Source organism: Osmerus eperlanus, chromosome 4, assembly GCF_963692335.1.
Source record: "Osmerus eperlanus chromosome 4, fOsmEpe2.1, whole genome shotgun sequence".
NCBI lineage: Eukaryota > Metazoa > Chordata > Actinopteri > Osmeriformes > Osmeridae > Osmerus > Osmerus eperlanus.
Genome location: NC_085021.1, coordinates 7,162,517 through 7,178,488, shown reverse-complemented (window position 1 = coordinate 7,178,488; position 15,972 = coordinate 7,162,517). Strand labels below are relative to the sequence as shown.

The window sequence follows — 15,972 nt, the reverse complement described above, 5'->3', positions numbered from 1 at the left end:
TGCATTCTAAGACAAAGCTTTTATTTACACATAGTAATACAGTTCAAAAGGCACATATTTGGCTTTTGGGGGTTCATATAAAAACATACACTCATTTCTGGGCCATTTGCTAGAAGATACACTTAAACTCTACTATAAAAATAATTGGTTCAAATGTCATGTGTCTTTTCTATAAAAAAATATCTTGAAATGTAGGACATGAAAGCACAAATCCCTTTTTTCAAGAGGATCATATCAAAATATGTTCACTTGGGAAAGGGTCTTTGGTCCAAAATGATCAGTTTTTCACTGAATTCCCGGGTGTAGTGTCAGGTTTAGGACCAATGTGTTTGGAGTTGGAGAGAAAGCACTTTGGTGAGAGGGTGAAGAAACGAGGGGGGTCGAGAGGTGAGGAGCTGAAGGGTGAGGAGGTGAGGGGTGAAGAGGGGAGGGGAGGGTGAGAAGAGGAGGACTAGGTCACCTGTCGTGGTCAGAGCTACCATCTCTCAACACCCTGCCTCCACAGTGCACCATGCAGGCAGCTGTCCCAACACTCACAAGGCTGTTCCAATGCATGCATGCAGTGTATTTGGAGTATGGTGAGAGACGACATCCACGACACACACACACACACACACACCAGCAGCTGCAACATGGCCGCAGTCCCGGACCGGCCGGCACCAAGGGGTTTCCTGGGAATTAACTCCATGTCCAGCTGCCCCACACACACCCTACACCACACACACCCTGTGTTACACTTACACACAGAAATATGTAGTATGAAACATAAAAAACATGGCTATGGGTTTTGCATGAAAACAGTATAAAAAAAAATGGAAGGCACTTTAGGAGTCGATAAGAACTCGATTAGACACACATTCCTGTTTGTAACAGTGCAGCAGCAAAGCCGCCGAGGTTGACTGCGTCAAGAGCAGGCCCCTACTAACAACTTTTGGGTGGGCCATTGTCATCAAGTGCACATTACAGAAACATATGCATAGACATTCACCCCAGGGCCTCTCTGGGGCAGGGGGGGGGGGGCTGCCAAACGGGATGCTGGACCCTAACAGAGGTACCTGACCCCCCCACCCCGACCTCAGGGTCCTAGCCCCGGTGAGCTCAGCGCCGGCGCTACGAGGCAGGGCAGCATCCAGAGGCGTTGTGCTTGTGCAGCAGAGACATGCGGCTGAAGGTCCGAGAGCAGGAGCCACACTGGTACTTCTTCACCTCCGAGTGGGTCTGCAGGTGGGCGCGGAGGTTGGAGCGGTCGGCGAACGCCCGGTCACAGTGGTGGCAGGAGAACGGACGCTCGCCTGGAGAGAGAGAGAGAGAGAGAGAGAGAGAGAGAGAGAGAGAGAGAGAGAGAGAGAGAGAGAGAGAGAGAGAGAGAGAGAGAGAGAGAGAGAGAGAGAGAGGTGGGGGGGAGACCGTTAGCGATATGCAGGGAAGAATTCTAACTCACAAGACTTGAAAAGGCCTTCCAGTCACAATATCTCATCTATCCCTTATTCCCCCCCCCCCCTTTCTAAACAGGTGACTGTGAGATCTGCCGATTCAGATTCTAATGACAGGCCTTTTCACGCATAAACAGAGGGCCAGAGATAAGATGGGCTCCCTGCAGAGCAACATTTGTTTACACCTCAGGAGACAACCATGAATATCAATGATTACCCCAATCACTGCCCTCTGCCTATTGCACAAAGTTACGTCTGTTACCACTGGCTATCTGCTAGCTTCAACAGCAAAAACAATGAGTTATTAGCATATAGTCTATTCAAATAGATAGAGGAGGCTAAGTAGAAAAATGTCTTACTGTGGTACTAGGGCATTGCAAACAAACCCAGGTGACGATACACATTTTATATAGGACTTTTATATGTATTTAAGGTGGTTGTTCATGTTTAGCAAGAACTCCACTGCACCTGAACCTAAAGGTAGTTTAAGGACACTCACCAGTGTGTGTGCGTATGTGTCCTCGGAGCAGCCAGGGTCTGGAGAAGGCCTTCCCACACGTGGTGCACACACAGGGCAGGGTGTGAGAGCGGATGTGCATCTTCAGGGCCCCCAGGCTGGTGTACTCCTTGGGGCAGTGTTTGCAGTGGAAGGCCGGGCGGGGGGAAGCGGGGCCGGGGAGGGCGGCGGAGAGAGTCTGGACCCGGCTGGCGGCGCGGGGGCGGTGAGACAGCTGGTGTCTGGACAGGGCTGACGCGTTGTTGAAGCTCTTGCTGCAGTGAAGGCAGTGGTGGATGAGACGAGGGGCTTCGGGGCTGGGGGGGTCTGAGGTGCGGCCACCCTCGTCCTCCTCCTCCTCCCCGCTGCTGCTGGGAGGGGAGCTGCTGAGCTCCAGGGTCCCCAGGGGGGAGGAGGACAGGGTGGGGGAGACAGGGCTGATGGGGGAGACGGGTGAAGGTAGGGCGTCTATGTTGAAGACCATTCCATTGGAGAAGCAGGTCATGGCAGAGCAGTCGTCCCTGGTTGGAAGTTCAGCAATGGGATAGCGCTCCGGAATCACTGCTGAGGGGGAAAGAGAGAGGGAGATAGTCAGGTGGTTTTTCCCTTCCATGGTCAAATAATCGAATTACACAGCTAACTTGTTTTCATTCTCAGTGTCCAGTTACAGTCAGTGTGTGTTGTGTCTATTCAGCATGGCCCTGACCCAGCAAGCTGATTCCATTAGCAAATTTTCCAATTTACAAAGGAAACACTTTTCACCTAGGGACTAACAGTCGACCCATGGTCAAAACGGCACTGAGAAAATGTTCATACAGATATGTAGCCTACAGCGGTTTACTGTCCGGTGGACATTGATATCACCTCACATTATACACCGACTATAGCGCCTAATTGCTGCTCATTGACATAAGCTCGCATTGGTGGGGCATGACTATGAAAGTTAAACTGCTTTACGTTGATTTGTGCCAAACCTCTATCGCAAACACACTGCATTCTTTTGAAAGACATTATGAATGTATTCGTGTCCCGCTGCATGACTTCAAAACTTTAAATATGTGTGGCCTACAGATGTTGTAAACTTGGGAATTGCGGGTGTGAACTTACCAGCTTGACTCTCCAGTTCGCTGTAATTTGGCTTCTTGTTCGTGAAATATTTTTTTACAAGAAATGAACGAGGCATGTTGAAACTCCTGTGATAGTGTATGAGATGAAGAATATTGTAGACTCTCTGGCAGGGTGGAATCCCAAGTCGAGCCGAAGAATGGGATGGGCACAGACGAAATTAGGGTAGTCAGACTTCAGCACACCCACGAATCCTGTTGTCCAGGACTCCAGTGTCCACAGATGACGTTTATCTCCCGTGATACATATAGCTGGTGTTGTTCACCACCTTTTTCTTCATCGACCAGACTGTTTTAGGAATATGGGCTAGTTGACTCCTCATATAGCCGCTGATGGAGCGCGAGTGAGCCAGGGTGGGCGGGGATATCTCCACCCAGGACACACCCCACTGTAGAACGCCCACAACTAGAAACAGTCGCAAGGCCAAAAAATGCTGTAGGCCTAATTGGTAGAGGAATACAAGTCATGTTGATGGCTGGCAGTCGGAGCACATTCCAAAGCAGCTTATGCGAGTATTGTAATGCCCTCTTGACACATCTTTACATTGACGACCATAATTTATTTTGTGTTTAAATCCACCCGCCATGGCTTCAAAGTGACCTAAATACTCTTTTCATATTCTTAAAAGTTTGGATTGATAATAATTCTAGCCAGGTACCTGAATAATTTCAACAAATATACTAACTTTAATTAGCATGTGTTTGAAATAGCCAGCGTATAGCCAATCAGCCATGACAAAGCCTACTTTAAAATCAATCCATAGCGCCCTCTGTCGGGATTCTGGTTAAATTCGAATTTGATATGGGAATATTAATCATAATGCAGTCACGTAATTAACTAGGTCAGTGAGGCCAATGCAGACAACCAATAGTTCATTGGCGATAACAAGACAATGAATGTTCTGTCTATTCGTGACATGAAAGATGAGATGTTGGCATACAATGAGCCTCTGTATGCACGTAGAACTTTGTTATTAAATGACTCAACTCGCGTTGCGTTTTACACGCACAAAGCAGCATTTTACGCACCCGCAGGAGATGGAGGTTTTATTAATGTACCGAGGACAAGCGCACCGTTCTCTTCCCTCCTGACGTACAAAGGAGCATGCTCTCTATTCATGCCCTCCACGGTGAGACCCAGCGGGGACCCAGTCGGTCCCGATGAAAAGGGGCGCTGTTCTCCCGCATATGGCCGCAGCGGGGAAAGTAACGGAGCTGACAGGAACAATATGATGATGTAAACCCCATGTCCTAAAACGAAGTGCCCAAGGTGCTGTGAAATGCATCGAACCGAGTCGACCCCCCCGAGGTTCACATAGTGACTCTAGTGTGGCCTTTTTAATGGTGTCAAGAGTAGGTAGGATAAAACGTCTGCCAGTAGTAATTTAATTTAAACCAATGCCACCGCCTTTAGCATGCAAGTTGTTTTTGTGACAGTTCATTTGGGTGCCCACCACTGTACCCATTACTCTGGAATGTAACGGCCTTAAGTGGCCCTATTTAGCATTGCGAAAAAGGGTCAAATGCCCTTATGTGACCGGTTGAGGGAATGAGGGGTGTGCACCTGTCTAAAGACGCCATTGTTCTGGCATGTTGGAATGTCACGGCATGCCCGAAAGTTCACACGTCGTTAGAGCGCTCGTTGACGCCGACGCCGGGCAGACTGGGGGTCAAGCGAGGCAAGGCCGCTGTAAAAACAATAAGCAAATAGAAAAGACATATGCGACTGGTACGAACCATCACGTATAAAACAGACGTGGAAACGTGGCCTATCTGTACCACGTTGATGTTGTTCACAGAATGTACGGAAGTGTTGCTGGCAAGTAAAAAAGCATTGATTAATTGACTTCTATCCCAATCTGAACCCAAAACACATCCAAAAGACACATACCTTTCATACCTTCATGTACACATGAAAAAATGTGAAAGGTAGAAATATGCTGATAACATGCGCAATACAAAAGGTTCCACTAGTTGCACAAGTTGCAAGAGTCCCAGACAATAAGACAGTGGCTGGTATGTTACCACAGGCATACTCACTTGGGCCCAGAGTTGACCTTCTGACACACAACAAGAAAAGGAGAGTGATTCTCGATTCAGAACAGATGTTCTCCACACGTTGCCTAAGGGACCAACTCTTCCCACTCTGGCCTTGGAAGGCCATTAGGGAGACTTTCCTAAACAAGCCCTCACCCTGATAAGTACAGCAGAGCGGGAATACATGGAGTATGGATGAAGACGAACAGAAACACAGAACACTGAATGAGTGTGATGTACTAAAGGGAGGGTGTAGCTCAGTGGATAGAGCACTGCAGATCAAGAGGTTGCAGGTTCAATCATCCCCTCACCCTCACCCCCCCCCCCCCGCACTGTATGTTGCTGTGGATAAAGGTGTCTGTTAAAGAAATGCATCAATTATGAAATGAATTTAGCATTTACTAAAAGAGCTGAGTCCATCTATTTTGTACAAACATAGCCTTAAAAAAAGAGTGAGTGTAGTTCTATAAAAGGATTTATTGTTATGTTGTTTTTCACAGAGTCCCAGTGGAAAAGTTTAAATATTCGAATATCCAAGCAGACGTGGTCCTTGGGGAAGGTGCAGCCAGATATTCAGCAGGTCTGTATTGCCGTTGTTCACGGTCCCTTTTCACAGGTTGGGCTAGCCACACTGAAAGAGATCTCTTCTCTTCTACAGTGTGTTGTTCTGGTGCTTTTAGGAGTGGGGGGCGGGGTGTGTGTTTGGGGTGTTAAGTGACCAATCAAGATGGTAAAGAGCGTTGAGGGTACCTGTCATTCATTCCCACGTCTGTCTCCATCGCACTGTATTGTCTCTCAAGAAGAGCCATTTCACCTGCTTCCTTAGTGGGGTATAGTCTGTCTGTGGAGTTGGAATTTCACCTCCAAAGCGATATTTGCAAGTGTAGAGGCTTTTGTTATTTTTGTCTACAGATTGAGAGTTGGAGACACGTTTCAGCGTTTTCGGTTGATCGATAGAGTGTTGATCATGCCTGTGACTGACCTCCCACTGTTGAGAGAGAGAGAGACAGGGGAGAGATGAGGGCACTGGAGACATGCAGGAGTTAGATTAGGAGTCCCCGAGGAATGCAAGACAAACCATATGGAGACCCCCCCCCCCCCGCAACACACACACACACAGAGAAACAAACGTAAATGCACTTCTAACAACAGCACTGATTTATCATCCTATTATCATTGTTTTTGTGACCTGAGCTTAGGTCAGGTGCTGCAGTGTTGTTGCTTCCTCCAGCCATTCTGTCTGTTATGACCAAGCTGTGCCTTTTAACATTACACATCATTGAAACCTAAACATCCATCCATTCAGGATTAATAATGCAAATTGAAAACGGTCTTAATTAATGTTTTTGAACAAATGGGGGACAATCTGAATTGTAAGATACAAGCAATAGCAATATTCCAAGTCTTATTTTTTATTTAAAACGTTCTGAAATTTGCTGTTTCTGATCAGAAGCAGAGTGATGCGTTCCATATTATTGTAAATATTTCGGATTTTTCTGGAAGACCTTCACCATCTTGTGGTATTAAAACAATGACAACATAAAGGTTGATTCCATCTGATGCGTACACACAGCATCTTGCAATCATGTGCCTGTTTGTCTTTCGTTTTCTTTCAAAACAAAAGATGGATGTCCCTCTGTACCTGGTTTTAAGGCGTTGCAAAAACACACAATAGCCGTCCTCCAGACGTATTTGCATGAGGAGAGGAGATCTGCATTTGAAAGGCCGAGGGGACAGCAGGAGCCCTGCTGTCTCACAGCTCCCATGTTGCCTCGTATCCTGTCCTGACTCACATCTCATCAGCTGCAAACCCGCTCCGTCTCCCTGCTCCTCCGAAGGTCCTCACTGACTACAGCTGCTGGGAGATCAACCTATAGCAAAGAGGGATGGTAAATGTAGTCTTTTTTTGGAAAGGGAATCCCCGCTAGAGGCCATTCAGATGAACAAATCAGTCAAGAAGTTAGGGTGATATTGCTGCACTGTGTCTTGTAAAACGGACCAATCCTTGTCACTGACCACTGAAGTACTGTTAGAACTGTGCACTTCTAGTCTTGATAATCTGTTGCAGTTGTGATGCACCATTTCTACACCCCTTTAGAAGAAAGCATCTGCCAAATGAAAGCGTGACATTCATCTTTATTGATCAGTAACAGACCTGCATTGCACACTCAAGATGGTTCAACGGTTGAAACTGTTATCATCAAAGTGATTACGTACTGATGCTTGTAGGACTGGACCACGGTAGTGTGAAAACAATGTTTGTGGCCAGCGGACTGCGAATCATTTCAACTGAACTACAAAGCAGCCTCAAAGGTCAGACTAGCAGGTACCTTGCTGCGAACTATCCCGCTTTTCCTATGATTCCTGAAATGGGATGGGATGGTGTGCGTTGTTCAGGTGTGTGTTACAAGACTACAGGACTGGCCATGCGTGGGTTTGTGTGTCATTTTGTACACAAGTGTAGTTTTGGCGCGGCGTCCCTTTCAGGATCAAACCCTCCTCCACTTGCGTTGCAGAAGTCTTTGAACCTCCACAGGTGAAGGGCGTCAGGCCCGGGGCTGGCCCTGAGTGTTCACAGCTGGGTGAAGGGCGTCAGGCCCGGGGCTGGCCCTGAGTGTTCACAGCTGGGTGAAGGGCGTCAGGAGAGAGGGAGCGTGTATGACGCACTTGCAGGACATTCTGCACTTTTTGCAATACTTGTTTTCCAGTGGATATGCATCCTATTTGACAGATTTTGTAAGGAGAGCTTAGAGAATAGGCAAATAGCAAGTGAGCGTAATGTGTGGGTTGATATCCTGAGCGGAATGAAAAACGCTTCATCCAATTATGGGTTCGTACAAATCGGGAACTGTAAGCGCGGGCACGGAGTCGAGCCAAGGACGGAGAAAAGCATTGATGATTGCGCGCTCGCGCGACAGTTCTTTTCCCTGACGAGAAACACGTTCTGTCAAAGGAGCTGCGCAGAAAAGAAACAGCTGCTTTCAAATGATGGTAGGCTGCTTAAGACCTTTTAATCTCTCTTTATATCATAAATGCAATTTCTGCCATTAATATTGTCTTTATCGTTTTAGCCAAATTAAGCTGTTCTAAAAAGTAGGCATTTATGGATGTTTGCTCAGTCTCATGAGTTCCAAATTAGCAAGATTGTTTAAAGGATAAAAGGGACCATTTAAGTATTTAATAGGCTAAGCATGCTTTACATTCTATTCTCTGTTCATATTCATCTTATTCAACAGCAATCGAAAGGTAAATTAATGATAGCAACTACTTGCATTTATTTTGTATAGCATTTATTTCCTCTGTTAACAGGTGGTGGAAATCCAAAGTGAAGAACACCATAGCTGCCAGATATTTGGACTCAAACACCATTTAATTCATTTAGCCATACGGTATATCACATTTGAACATGAATGATATGGAAACCATGGCAACCAACAACCACAGTTGTTCAGGGCTCCCTGCTGAGAAAGGCGAGGTCCTCAACATCTCTCTCATGTTAGTCCTGTCCGTTGCCATAACGTTGGGCAACGTCATCAGCCTGACGGTGTTCCTGGGCTCCAGGCGTTACCGCACCCCTCAGGGTTACCTCAAGGCCTCCCTGGCCACAGCCGACCTCGCCGTGGGGGTCCTGGTCATCCCTTACTCGGTCCACACCGAGATAGAGAAGCTCCTGGTGGGTGGAGGGGGCCCCGTCGCTGGGCCCCCGCGCCCCCGGGACCCAGAACCAGGGGGTTTCAGACCCTGCTACCTCATAGGGCCTGTCTTCGCTGGGTGCACCTTTGTCTCAGTCTTTACCATCTTCCTGCTCTCGGTGGAACGAAGCATCACGGTTCTCAGGCCGTTGCACAAGAACGTGGTGGTGACCAAAGACTGCACCCTGGTTGTCATCGGGGTCTCCTGGCTTTTCTGCTTCGCCCTGGCCGTGTCTCCCCTGCTGCTGAGTGCAGACATCACCCTGGAGTACAGCACCTGCAGCAAGATGTGCAACTATGCCCTCTCCTCCACTGGGCCACCGCAACACACTCACGACCAGGTCAGCCAATGACATCTCATTCTCTCAGACCCACCATATTGTCTCTCTCTCATCAACAGACCCACCATATTGTCTCTCTCTCATCAACGGACCCACCATATTGTCTCTCTCCTCCAGTACATTCTAGTACAGTGTATGCCAATCCACGTTGAAGACCAATGTAGTACAGTTTTTCACAATTGCTAAAACACATTTCTTGAAACAGTCACCCACTTTCTCAAAACTGTAAACACAAAACCGTATCTTCAAGCACTATTTACAAAACCTCTGAACCCTCTTACAAAATGAAACTTTCGCCTCAAAACAGACTTACCTGTGCTCAAAATCAAACACTGCTCTCAAATCATAAACAAAGTGATCAAAATTATATACACTATCAAGCAGTCAGTAAACAATACACCAAAAAATTGAAAACACATTGTTCAAAACATAGTTCTCAGGGAGAATTTTTACGTAATCTCAAAACAAATTTAATATTTATCCGTCATTGTCTTTTGATGAACAAAAACATGTTTTATCATAGTAGCTCAAAATTGATCAGAAATTACTACTCTGCTTTGCTCTTTGCAATTTTGTTGTTCTTTATCCTCCTTGTACCCTTATACAGTGCTGTACCCTGCATCTCACTACTCACAAGTCACTCTTGTTCTTTGTTGATATGAACCTGCAACCAGTCAAGATCTATTGAGCAGTCAGTACTGTTACTGTAACAAATGGAAAGCACAATTTTCAGGGCCATACCATTTGTTCATTGTACAGTATGCAGCCTACAATGCACTGTACTACAGTATACAATACTAAAAGGGACCAAAATCAAAGAAGTAAACATGTGATCAATGTGCTTCTTCTTGTCTTTGGGCTGGGTTAGGCCAGAGCACTTTGTCGACATCACAAGCAATATTTTCCCACCTTCAACAACCTGTTTGCTCTCTGAACTGGATTATATTGGTTGTGTCACATCATTTGAAACAAGTGATATCAATTTTGAGTGGTTGTGTTTAGTCAATGACATGTTTTCTCTATTTGTATTTGATTGTTGCCATTTGTGTTTACCAGTATGGATGACATGTGCATTAGAGTGCAGAATGTGTTTAAAAAATGAGAATGTGTTTAGAGTTTTGCTGAAAATTCTAAGTGAGATCTGCAAATTGTGTTTTACCATGTGAAATGGTTTAAGGTATTGACAACAGACAGGCACAATTAGCTACATGAGTTCAGGCGACTGAGAACTTTGTTCAGCCAATGGGTTTTAGTGTTTTAGCAATTGAGAAAAACTGTAATAACTGTTGTAGCAAAGGGGAGAACTGAACTATCATATATATGTCTGTTTATGAAGTCAGTGATAGTAAGTCTTCTGTAGGAGAGGGGACTTGAGTCGATGTTCAGTCACTTTGGTTTTAAATTATTACAGCCTGCCTTAGAGCTAAGATGTACTATACCATAGTTCCTGTTGACCTAATTAAAAACGGTTATTTACACAGCAACCATTGGAGTTTGTACATTTGCAAATTGTGCGTAGCTTATTGATTAAACACAAACTGCATGTTTATACCGGATGCACATCAAATTTCCCTTCCAGGATTACTGATCAACTATCGATCGAGTAATTGTGGGTGTTCATAGTTTGCGACTAACTCTCTAATATCTTCATCCGCTCCAGAGCACGGGTGGAGGAGGGTGGAGCGTCATGCTCCTTTTCCCCGCCTTCGACTTCTCTCTCCTGGGGGCGACCTACCTCGTCAACCTGGTCACCTTCTGTGCCGTGCGGAGGTTTTGTCGCGCCCGGAAGAACATTCTCACCAAGGCTCAGCGCACGCACAGGGGCCCGGCCTTCTCTGACCTGCAGGCCGCCAAGACCATCCTCATCCTCTCGGCCTTCCTGTCCGTCTCCGTGGCCCCCGTGGCGGTGCTGGTGGTGGGGAGCGTGGCAGCGGGTGTGGACTGGTGCTGGTTCTCCCTGTGTGCCTTCTGGATCCTGGCCTGCAGCAGCGCCTGGAACGTCCTGATCTACAGCGCCCGTGACCGCCGCTTCTGGCTGAAGGTTCGGGAGCTGTTCCTGGGGCGCAGGGGGGTCAGGGGGGCACCTCCAGGGGGGGTTAGTGGTACGTGTCGGACCCACACCTTGGGGCCAACTCGGGGTCACCCGGGGCGCTGTCAGAGAGGGGCCAGACATGGGTTGACCTCTGAACTCCACGTGGCTCTGAGCTCTGAGCGCCCAGAGACTAGCATCACTATGGTCTCGAGACAGGGACCATTGCTGGCACCCAGTCCCTCAACACCGGGCAGATTCAGATGATCCAAAACAACTCAATAATGTTGCTACGGTGACCAAAGGTATCACAAAGTCTAACTGTTGATGACTTGAATTGAAAATGACCGTGTCCTTCGAGTCAAATAAGTGTAAGATGTGTGTGAGAATGATTGTTGAATAGGAGTTAGTACTTATCTTTCTTTCTCTCTCTTTACTCCTCTCTGAATGAAAATGCATTCTTTCTTTCTCTCTCGCTCTCTCTCGCTCTCTCTTGCTCTCTCTCTCAGACAGGGAGACTTAGGCCGAATCCCAATTCTCTGTCTTACCCCTACCCCTTACCCTTAACCCTACCCCTTAGTTTACCCCTAGCCCTTGTCCCTCGAAACTGAGGGGCAAGGGCTACATAGCCCTATGAAATGAGCCACCACTTGGTTACGGTTACGTTGTATATTGATGTCTCCAAAGCAAGTAGTGTTCTGCACTGATATCAAACGATATTTGCTGCTAATGGAGTTTAGTTAAAACTGTAGACATGCATGGAGTCCATTCAAGGCTAATCAGAGAAATGAGAGACTGTTGTGCAAATCAGCAATGTAACATTAGCGTAGCAAACTAGCGATTTAAAAAAACGTTTCAATTAAGAACATGGTTGCAAATACAAAAAGGGGTATGGGTAAGGGCTAGGGGTAAGGGCTAGGGGTAAGGGCTAGGGGTAAGGGGTAAGGGGTAAGGGCTAGGGGTAAGGGGTATGGGTATGGGTATGGGTAGGGGTAAGGGCTAGGGGTAAGGGGTAAGGGGTAAGGGGTAAGGGGTAAGGGGTAAGGGTTAGGGGTAAGGGGTAAGGGGTAAGGGGTAAGGGGTATGGGTAGGGGTAGGGGTAAGGGCTAGGGGTAAGGGGTAGGGGTAGGGGTAAGGGCTAGGGGTAAGGGCTAGGGGTAAGGGGTAAGGGGTAGGGGTAGGGGTAAGGGCTAGGGGTAAGGGCTAGGGGTAAGGGCTAGGGGTAAGGGCTAAGGGCTAGCATCTATGGCTGTATCAGCATAGGGTTCATTCTAAAGGTACATTATCTTGTTCAGTTCTGCCCTTAAATGTTGTTTTGTATTTTGGAATCTTGCCTTAAAAGTAGAATTATATATGAGTCAGTCAATGTTGAAAAAACGTGTTGGAAAGTAACTATTCACACAATAATAAAAAAAACTCTACAGTGGCCTAGAACAAGTGTATATTGTCACATTGTCTCAAAATAAAAGTAAAATCTTGTCTGTGTGCCACTTTCTAGAGAACATGGAAAATTCCATAAATTCTACACGTCTCTCTCTCTCTCTCTCTCTCTCTCTCTCTCTATCTCTCTCTCTCTCTCTCTCTCTCTCTCCCATGCACTCTGTATCCGTCACTCCCTTTCACTCACTCTAACACTCTCTGCCTTTGTTGTCTGTTTGCCTGTCCCTTTTTGAACATCCACTCTCTCTCTCTCTCTCTCTCTCTCTCTCTGTCTCTCTCTCTCTCTCTCTCTCTCTCTCTCTCTCTCTTACACACACACACACACACACACCCAACGCACACACAAACAGAGACACATACCTCGTCTCGCATGGGTAAGTTGCACAGCCTTGGAAGGTCCTCTCCCTGCTCTCCGTCATGGTACATCTCTAAGAAGCACAGATAGCAGGAATTACCAAAGGCCAGATTCCAAGAGAGAAAGGGTCACACCATATCCATCTGTGCTTTGGCGTTATCAGGGCGGCAATTTAGAGACGTGGCCACTTCAAGGAGCCTGATCCTGGGCAGAGATGAGCGGTGATGGGGGTTCCACAACTGGCTAGTGTCGAGAGCTAATTCCGTGAATTGGTCCGTCGTAAAACCGAGGGCCCTAACCACTGCCCTGCTGGGACCTGTAGAGCCGAGACCTGGATGTCCCATCCCCGGAGAGATTAGCAGCCCTGCACCACCAGCTCTTCATGCTTTGAAGACCACTGACAGGGCCGCTTCACTAGACAGCCAAAACGATGTTTTATGTTTTACAGTTGTATAGGAGGACTGGTTCATGTCACGTTGATGTTCTAAGGTTAAGTTATTTTCACAAACAATTGAAGATCTTTTTTTCTGGGATTTGTTGATTTATTTAATCCTTTGGGAACAGGCCTGGATGTTTTACTTACCACATGCATTGCTACGATGTGCTACTGTATTCATTTAGCAGTATGGGGGGATTTGAATATGGGACATCTTGATCTGCATTCAAATGCTCTACCACTGAGCCACATCCATCCAGGAAAGTACAAGATATATAAGGATTCTAATTGTATGGATACACCATAATGTTACCTGTCACACCAGGCCTTGACATTCATTCATTCCTCTGTATAAAAAAAAATGAGCATCTGTGTCATGAAAGAAGAAAAGATGGGCTGTGATACCTCGCCACCTGGTGTCACTCTGAGGAACTGCCAGAAGAGTCCTCAGAGACTGTACATCAAGCAACCACTGGATGGTGTCAGAGGAGCCACATCTCTCAAGTGAACGTATAGACGAGCACTAGGTCTGGACACTGTGGAAGTTGAGTGTCAGCCAGTGAGTGTCACTCAGGGTCAGGGTATGAGAGATCAGCGATGTCCTTTTCAGAGGGAGGATATTATGAGACCTTGATGATGATGATGATGACAGTGCTGCACCCATCCCAAATGTGGTCTCTCCACAGACTTCAACACAGAGGTGAATTCCTAGTCCAGACAAATCCAATTCACACTTTTGTGATACTTGAATATCTTAGTTTACTGTAATATGTACTTCAGTCTTCCAACCATCTGCTTTTCGGAAATGAATACCTCACAGGACATGAAAAGTTGAAGAAGAGCTTTGTTCAAGACAATCTAGTACGTACTTTCTCTCCCTTTTTCAACTGCTCTCTCTCTCTCTCTCTCTCTCTCTCTCTCTCTCTCTCTCTCTCTCTCTCTCTCTCTCTCTCTCTCTCTCTCTCTCTCTCTCTCTCTCTCTCTCTCTCTTCCGCAACTAGCCTTATTACATAACAGGGCCCCAAACTGACACTGTCACTTTACCTCATACACCCTGTCACTTTACCACAAACAGCCCTACTGCACTCTTATATTAGTAGTTTTATTTTATATATTATTTTAAATTATTTTATATGTTATATTGTATAGCTCTGCCAGTATTTTGTTGTAAATTTTTCTACATTTTACCATTTTGTTTATTATGTTTACTGTATGCACCTTCCCACCAAAGTAAATTCCTTGTCTGTGAACACTTACTTGGCGATTAAACACAATTTTTATTATTTATTATTTTATTTATCAGGGACAATGCAGCGCACATTATTACATACATAATTATCACAGTCAAAGCCATAACAATATGTGTAGATGTGTTGCATAAAAGGTTTCTAGCCAATAGGTTAATTTGCAACCCTTGAACAATTCTGATTTTAATTCTAATTTTGAGATCTAAAGTGGGTCAGACAGTCCCAGACAGGCCCACAGCATTTATGTATGTATGTATGTATGTATGTGTGTGTGTGTGTGTGTGTGTGTGCGTGCATGTGTATCTGTCCGTGTGACATTCCAGGATGGTCCACTTTCATGGTGCGGGTAGTGTGCTGAGGTATGCAGGCTGAACAGAGAGGGAGATGTGAGCCTGGGAGCCTGCCTTCTGTGGTGGCCACCTCTAGGGCCAGGGGAGGTCACGGAGCAAAGGGCCAAGATACACAGGCTGATATACAGTGGCTGCTGGGGCACATGCATGGAGAGGCTATACTAGTTCTGTATTTTTAAAGTGTCTGGTGCAATGCATCTACAGTTTCAAGATGATCTTGTCAAGTGTCTTTAAAAATATTTATACCGCTGGAGATGCCGGGGATTGAACCCGGGGCCTCATACATGCAAAGCATGCGCTCTACCACTGAGCTACATCCCCCACTGGCTCATGAGTGGTTTCCACTGGACTAGGATACGATTTCTTTTCATGGCATAGTGACAAGAGTCCTTGCTGTACCTGAAAGAGATAGGACAGGGTCCTTCTGTACCAGCTGAGTGTTGTGTAATCTGACGTTTAGTACTGCCCGGTCTGACCTATTCAACTTAATGCGTGTGCGTGTAGTTGTGTGTGTGTGAGGAAGCAATGTGTGTGTTGTGGGTGTACGCATGTGTGTGTGTGTGTGAATGTGTGTGTGTGAATGTGAGTGTGTGAGTGTGTGTGTGTGTGTGTGAATGTGAGTGACAGAGAGTACGATGACACGTGTGACAGTGGGCCTGACCTGTCAAAATCGGGTCAGTTTGTGAGAACGGTTAAACCGTTGTGAATGTTGTGTCCCCCGTGTTCTTGTTTTGAACAAAGACAATCATTTGGAAGAAAGATTGGATTACAGTTCCAAGGGGAGCACAGCAAGAATTACGTCTCAACAGAATGAACACGTCCAGTTTGACTACAGCTCATCCAATGCGCAGTGTAATACATACTATACAATCAACATACAGGGACTTTACTGACGTCACGGTCAGTGGAACAACACCAGGTTATTCATAGTTGAATTTCTCTTTGATATAATCCTGGCTATTTTAAGCGGAAGGCCGTGTTGTGGGTCACTG

General features: G+C 46.2%; 2 protein-coding genes and 1 non-coding gene across 4 annotated transcripts; 1 reads left to right on the top strand and 2 right to left on the bottom strand.

Annotated features, from left to right (window-relative positions):
- On the bottom strand, positions 1–3,388 carry snai1b (snail family zinc finger 1b). 2 transcript variants are annotated; one of them, XM_062458422.1, is made up of 3 exons: positions 3,037–3,388; positions 1,933–2,493; positions 1–1,292 (listed from the first exon to the last, which is right to left on the bottom strand). In XM_062458422.1, the coding sequence occupies exons 1-3, from the start codon at positions 3,110–3,112 to the stop codon at positions 1,111–1,113; spliced, it is 819 nt and encodes a 272-aa protein (XP_062314406.1). In that variant the 5' UTR covers positions 3,113–3,388; the 3' UTR covers positions 1–1,110. The 2 variants fall into 2 exon arrangements, with proteins under 2 accessions (XP_062314406.1, XP_062314408.1); XM_062458424.1 differs by having other exon boundaries at positions 1,933–2,490.
- Positions 3,389–8,404: 5,016 nt separating this feature from the next.
- On the top strand, positions 8,405–11,419 carry LOC134019511 (adenosine receptor A3-like). The gene is made up of 2 exons (XM_062460471.1): positions 8,405–9,123; positions 10,784–11,419. The coding sequence occupies exons 1-2, from the start codon at positions 8,497–8,499 to the stop codon at positions 11,417–11,419; spliced, it is 1,263 nt and encodes a 420-aa protein (XP_062316455.1). The 5' UTR covers positions 8,405–8,496.
- A 3,810-nt stretch (positions 11,420–15,229) lies between these two features.
- trnaa-ugc (transfer RNA alanine (anticodon UGC)) lies at positions 15,230–15,301 on the bottom strand. The gene has a single exon. It is a non-coding gene; the product is annotated as a tRNA-Ala (tRNA).
- Between the last annotated feature and the right edge of the window lie 671 nt (positions 15,302–15,972).

What these genes read in the sequence shown, in the direction of transcription:
- snai1b (XM_062458422.1), bottom strand. Translation starts at nt 3,112, where the DNA reads ATGCCTCGTTCATTTCTTGTAAAAAAATATTTCACGAACAAGAAGCCA. An exon ending in CGAACTGGAGAGTCAAGCTG is followed by an intron (nt 2,494 to 3,036) that starts GTAAGTTCACAC and finishes TTTCCCCCTCAG; the next exon opens with CAGTGATTCCGGAGCGCTAT. An exon ending in ACACATACGCACACACACTG is followed by an intron (nt 1,293 to 1,932) that starts GTGAGTGTCCTT and finishes CTCTCTCTCCAG; the next exon opens with GCGAGCGTCCGTTCTCCTGC.
- LOC134019511 (XM_062460471.1), top strand. Translation starts at nt 8,497, where the DNA reads ATGAATGATATGGAAACCATGGCAACCAACAACCACAGTTGTTCAGGG. An exon ending in CGCAACACACTCACGACCAG is followed by an intron (nt 9,124 to 10,783) that starts GTCAGCCAATGA and finishes CATCCGCTCCAG; the next exon opens with AGCACGGGTGGAGGAGGGTG.